The sequence below is a fragment of the Rutidosis leptorrhynchoides genome, chromosome 8 (genome assembly GCF_046630445.1).
Source record: "Rutidosis leptorrhynchoides isolate AG116_Rl617_1_P2 chromosome 8, CSIRO_AGI_Rlap_v1, whole genome shotgun sequence".
Classification (NCBI taxonomy): Eukaryota; Viridiplantae; Streptophyta; class Magnoliopsida; order Asterales; family Asteraceae; genus Rutidosis; species Rutidosis leptorrhynchoides.
The window spans coordinates 245,630,691-245,636,938 of NC_092340.1; the positions used below are offsets into that span (position 1 = coordinate 245,630,691).

General features: G+C 41.2%; 1 protein-coding gene across 1 annotated transcript; it reads right to left on the bottom strand.

The window, feature by feature from the left end:
* Positions 1–4,272: 4,272 nt before the first annotated feature.
* On the bottom strand, positions 4,273–6,040 carry LOC139864072 (uncharacterized). Its single transcript, XM_071852658.1, has 6 exons — positions 5,818–6,040; positions 5,520–5,701; positions 5,337–5,444; positions 5,132–5,153; positions 4,747–4,973; positions 4,273–4,665 (listed from the first exon to the last, which is right to left on the bottom strand). Exons 1-6 carry the CDS (start codon positions 6,038–6,040, stop codon positions 4,273–4,275), a joined length of 1,155 nt encoding a protein of 384 aa, XP_071708759.1.
* Between the last annotated feature and the right edge of the window lie 208 nt (positions 6,041–6,248).

The window sequence follows — 6,248 nt, forward strand, 5'->3', positions numbered from 1 at the left end:
TACTCTTCATATTTAATCTCATAATCATGGCATCTTCTTTCACTAGCAGTACCGTCTTTCATGTTCATTCAATTGCTTCTACCCTTGACCAAGAGTCGATGAAATGCATAGCCGAATGGGACCTACCAATCGTTGAGTTTAACCCTACACTCTCGAATTCAAACGAACGAGCCCATAAACGACCCCCGAACATGATCGCCATATACGATCAAACCCTCGAAGTTAGATTCGAATTCCTCCAACTAATGTTTTTATGAAAGTTCTATCAGCATATAACATTGGGTTAGGTCAACTTCATCCGTACAGTTTTGTCCGATTATCCTTGTTTAAAATGTGGTGCAGGGCCAATAATCGTGAACCTTCGTTGATCATTTTTCAAAACATTTTCCGTTATCAACTGAACGAGCATGATTAGTATGGCTTTTTCGATCGAGTTTCATTTACTGCTGGTCAGAAGAAGGGTCTTCAAAATTCCTGGAAAGATTCTTTTTACTTATTCAATTACAAATTTCTCCCCCGTTAATTTTCCAATATCCTGCAATGGCACACTGGTTCCAACACCTCTTTGAATATACCCCCTCCCATGAATCAAGCCGAAAAAGAATTATTTGACCTATGTTCCGGTAAAAAGCTTAAACTCCGCGTTTATCCCAACGAAGTTTTAAATCTCACTGGAATTTCAACTTACTAGCCATATGTTGGCACCAATCCATTTATCGTTATTAGGGGAAAGGGTATATTCTTTATTTGACTAAATCACATGTAAAATGATTTACTAAAATCCATGCTAACCATTGTGTGTCCTTTTTGCAGAGATGAACGTTTGTAGAATTCTGGTGGAGGATGATTTCAAGGGTTACACCATCAAGAAAGAAACGGTCAAGCAGGATGTTAGTATGAAAGATGCCGAACTCATGCAGAATGAAGAGGTAGCAGATGAGGCTTCTTCAAAGTGCTGGTCATCTGTACGCCTCAATCGTGCAACCAAGAAGAACAAAGCTACGTGTTCATCTGAAGGTATGATACAACTTGTTTTATTTTCCAAAGTCGATACTTTTATGTCATGCATACCTGATTGTGGTTTCTTATTGCAAGTTGTTCACATTGATGAAGAATTGGAACCTCCCGTTGCTGCTTCTACTCCGCCTGTGAGATGCGCGCCCATTATGATTCCTGTGCCCCTAGCTGCTTCCACATAACCAGCGACTCCAGTTCCTTTTTTAGTTATTGCTCCATCGTCATCAACCCCTGCCACCAGCTGAGCTAATGCCACACCTTCCACTCGGATGCCAATACTAAACAACAATCGAAACATTGATATCCAAGTGGATAACTTATCCTCAATACTGACTGTTTCAAAGTGCACTGCACTTGAGCAGAATCTATACATGCATGGGTGCTCTCCTACTAGCTTTAGGCAAGAGTCGGAGAAAATGACACGGGAGCAAAAGTTGAATTTTGACACGCAGTTGTCATTTTTTGACTTGGGCGAGGGATTGTGATATGCTGAGTACTGAGAACACTCTACGTGCTAGTATTCACTTATCTGGGCAGTTACAAAAGCGGGTGCAGCTTTTGGAAACGCAGTTGAAAGTGGCTAATGACGCATTGAAAATTGAAGAGGTTACTGTTGAATCCTTGATAAAGGAAAAGGTTGATTTGTTGTCTTCGCAGGTTGATTATGAGCAGGTGAATAGGGTGCTCAGGGAAGAGCTTGATGTTACCAACTCCAATCTTGATTTGCTAACTTTCGAGAAAAATGATCTCACCACGCAGGTTAATGAAGCTACTGCAGGCCGTGATGCCATGCGACAGAACTATACAGACCTATGTGTCGCGCTTCCAACCATTGCAACCCACGCTCTTGGCGCTTCCATTATCACAGAGCTTTACACCGAAGATCTTAAAGCTGCCAAAGCACTCTAGCGTGTGAGGTTCTGGGATCTAATCTCGAAAAACATTGAAGTTCCCTCAGTCATTCCTCAAATCATCGTTGACCGAGTTGAAGACAATGCTTATGAAAAAGTAATGGAATCCACCAAGAGGCTGGAGAGTACCACCATCCAAACCCTTGTGAACGCCATCTTTAATCCTGCAATTTCAGTGCAGGAACTTGTGGAAATGAAGTTATAAGTTTGCGAGTTCTAGCTTGCAGTTTGGGGGGGGGGGGGTCACCGGATATGCTGGGTATGGCATCATGTGCCATTCTTTTGCATGGAGCGTCGGGGTCTTGGGTGCACCATGAGCATACTTTGCTTTCAGCTCCTTACGCCCACTAATCCTAGGGGGTGCACTCATTGTTAGTGCGCTTCATGAGGTGCTTTTAACACCATGGGTGTGCCCCCATCCTTAGTTTAGTTCTTTTCATTTTTTCTGTTTACATGGGGCAATCCGCTTGATCGTTGCGTTTGAGGGTTCGAAAGATTGTTACCATTAGTGTAGGGAAATTTTACCGATAAACCACATAATTTAGATTTGAATTTTAGTGTAATGGCCTGCGTGCCAGTTTAATGTTTGTGCTTTATGCACTTCTTTTGTAATAGTATAATTTATTCAATGCTATGCACAGCATCCTTTGCTTTAATAAGTAAAGTAATTCAATATCTTTTCTTATTATACTTTTCGCATCAATAGGCATATTAAATTCTTAAAACATAAATTTTTCTTTTCATACAAGCCAATGTATGCCTCGTTTATACTCCAAATTTAATAATGCTAACCAACGCCATACTATTGTGCACATAGTCGACGCTTTTCATTGCATTACTAAGTAAAACATCCAGAGTCTTCCAAGTGAACCAACACTTAGGTTAGCGGTCAAGCAACCCCAATGCTTGTCATTTATAGTCATGACTTGTAGTCTTAGTCTACGAGAGTGCGTCAGTCTACACAAACCAATGTTTGTTAACCCCCCCCCCCCCCCCACAAATCTACCCTTGTAACCAAACAGGCTTCTGCCACGCGGGAGCTAGAGATCATCCCTTAAGGAGGCAGGATGCACGTAAATGCTGTCATATTGTGCGCCAAAATGTAACCAAACACTTATATCCAAAAATTAAATTTATTTATTGCAAAATAAATCAAATTCACAAGCTATATCCAAATGACAACTTATTGCATCCATGAAAGAAATACGATTTGTCTTACAAGTAAATAAAGCAACATTTTAAGTAAACTAAAAAATGCAAGTGCTTAAAAAGGGCGGGGTGATCAATCCCTGGTGCTGCAGCCTAAAAATTATATGTAACATTTTTTCAAAATGGTTGCATGCCAAGTACGAGGTAATCGTTCTACATTAATTCCTACCAGGATATAGGTTCCTGCTGCACTTGTGCCAATAACTGCATGCCAAGTACCAGCTTCTTAGTATTTTCTGCTCGACTTGCCCCATTGTTGCGCCATACATAGTCCCCAAATCTGAACGACATAGGCTTAACGCGCTTATCATAATACTTAGAGATCTTCTTTTTATTGACAGCTTCACGTATGGCTGCTATCTCTCTGCGATCTTCTAGCAAATCTAAGATAGCGCACAAGCTTTCATCATTACTTGACTCATTGAAGCTATGTATGCGCTTCCATGGAACCAATAGTTCTACTGGATTTAGCACTTCCATTCCAAAGACCAAGCTGAATGGTTTTCTCCTTTCTGTTCTTATGAGTAGTGCGATGTGCCCACAAAACACTTGGGAGCTCATTAACCCAATCATTCCCGTATAAGCCCATGTGCCCTTTTATTCCCCTCACGATATATCAGTTTGTTACTTCATATTTTTCGTTTGCCTGCGGGTGAGCGACTGAAGTAAAATATTGCTTGATATTTAGTTCTCGACACCAGCTACTAAAAGGCTCACCTTTAAACTGAGTGCCATTATCGCTAACAATTTCATTGGGAATACCAAACCTACACACAATATCTTCCCGAAAGAAGTTTCGAATGCGCCTGCTAGTAATCGTTGCCAATGCTTTTGCCTCCAACCATTTAGTGAAGTAATCAATTGCTACCACCAAGAATTTTATTCCTCCTAAGCAATCAATGATAATGTAAATACTGTTAAAGCGTGTATATTGCAAAGTATTACACAAATGTATTATTCCATGCATACCTGAGCACGCAATGATTAGACCGACAATATCGATGGCCCACTTACAAAATGGCCATGCTGCCGTTATTGGTATCATAGGATGTCGCAGTGTTCGACTTATTGGTGCATGTTGTTGACACGATTGACATGTCCTTACAATTTCTGCACCGTTGTTATGAATGGTGGGCTAGTAATACCCTATGCACATCACGTTTGCAGCAATAGTTCTGTACCCTGAATGCAAGGCACAATACCCCTCATGAACTTTGAGGAGCACCTCTTTCGCTTGATTAGCGATAATGCACAACAAGCTTCGCCGTAGGTAAGACTTCCTGATTAGGACTTTCATGCGAATCTTTCGCGCTTCTTTTTCGTGTACTGGAAGCTTACCATCAGTTAGGAATTTCACCAATGGTGTCATCCAGTTTTGGTTTTCCTCCTCGATGGGCGCAACGGTTAATTTCTCATTAACTGATTTTTCTGTTAGCACTTCAACCCACACATTCTTATGTAGATGATCAAAGGCTAATGCAGGCAATTTTATAAGCGCGTCTGCTTTCTTTTTTTGTCCCCTAGGTACCTGTGTTAGTCGGAAAATATTGAATTCATTTGCCAATTCGTGCACCAGTTCGAGATATCATTGAATAGAGGCCTCGTGCACCTCAAACGACCCATTGACCTGGTTAGCGACCAACTGTGAATCAACATACATGTCCAAGTATTTTATCCCAAGTTGTTGTGCTATGCGCATCGCAGACAGTAGTGCTTCATAATCAGATTCAATGTTAGTCGCATCGAATGTGAATCGGAGCGCGTAAGTTTGCTCTTCTCCATCAGGACTCATAAGGACTAATATGGCGCCCGTGCCTTCAGGTTCACAAGCCTCGTCTGTATACAGTTCTCAGACCTAGATTTTGCCATGACTTATTGTGGTATCTTCCATGAATGCCTCTACTTCTACTGTTGTTTCAGCCAAGTAATCCGTAAATATATAACCTTTCACCGTCGTACGCGGAAAGTAATTGATTTCATGCTCTCCCAATTACATGGCCCACTTAGCCAATCGACCTGAAACCTCAGGCTTGTACAACACCCATTAATATACGTTACTTATCAGTAAACCACAATTAAATCAAGCACATATTTAGCATATTATAAGATTGTGTAAATAAAAAATAGGGATGCGCCGCGACTTATACTTGTCTTATCAGTTAGTTAATCAACACCACTATTAAATGCGCCTAGAAGTACCTGCGCAGCCGCCGAGCTATGTGTACTAGCGCATATATTCTCCATGGGTGGGTAATTGACATCGCTACCACTAAGTGCTTTGGTGACAAAATACACAGGCATTTGTACCTGCACCAAAATAGTGGGAAATGCATAATTAATATTACATCCATTACCTATTGTAAGCCTCTGAATGAGACATACCTGCCCCCTATCTGCGACAAGAAAAGAACTAATATCTTCCTTTGAAGTCACAAGATACAGCATCAAAGTCTCTCCCGCTATAGGCGCAGTCAAAGTAGGTCCCTCCCTTATGAGCGTCTTCATCTCGAGTAATGACCGCTCCACGACTTTGGACAAGAAGCTTGTCAGCGCAGCCAACTTGCCTGTCAAACTTTGAACCTCTTTCTTTGATTTTGGGGGTTCATTCATTCCACATCTTCAATCTTCATGGGATTAGCCTTTTATCCTCTTGGCGTCACTATATGCCCTAAGAACTTGCCTGCTTCTTCCACAAAACTGCACTTGGCAGGATTGAGTTTCATATTGATTTTCCGCAGAGATTTGAACATCTCCGAGATATAGGCTAGTAGTTGTACCTTTGTGTTGCTCTTGATGACCAAGTCATCTATGTAAACTTCAAGTTTTCTATCGATTTGATCTTTGAACGCAACATCCACTACTCTCTGATATGTTGCCCCATCATTTTTCAATCCAAAAGGCATTTTCGTATAACAATAGATGCCTTGGTCGGTGTGAAATGCGTTTTTGTCTTCATTGGCTTCTGCCATCTAAATCTGGTGTACCCCTTATATGCATCCAAAAGCACTTAAACCTGAAACCAGAAAGAGACTCAACTTTCCAAACGATTCCAGGTAAAGGATAGTTATCCTTGGGGCACGCCGTGTTGATATCTTTGAAATCAACACACAT

Bases quoted from the DNA above. Each gene is read 5' to 3' on its own strand.
- LOC139864072 (XM_071852658.1), bottom strand. From the start codon at position 6,040: ATGCCTTTTGGATTGAAAAATGATGGGGCAACATATCAGAGAGTAGTG. The intron at 5,445-5,519 runs GTATGTCTCATT...ATTTTGGTGCAG, and splicing joins TTGTCGCAGATAGGGGGCAG to GTACAAATGCCTGTGTATTT. The intron at 4,974-5,131 runs GTAATTGGGAGA...AACTGTATACAG, and splicing joins CGATTGGCTAAGTGGGCCAT to ACGAGGCTTGTGAACCTGAA.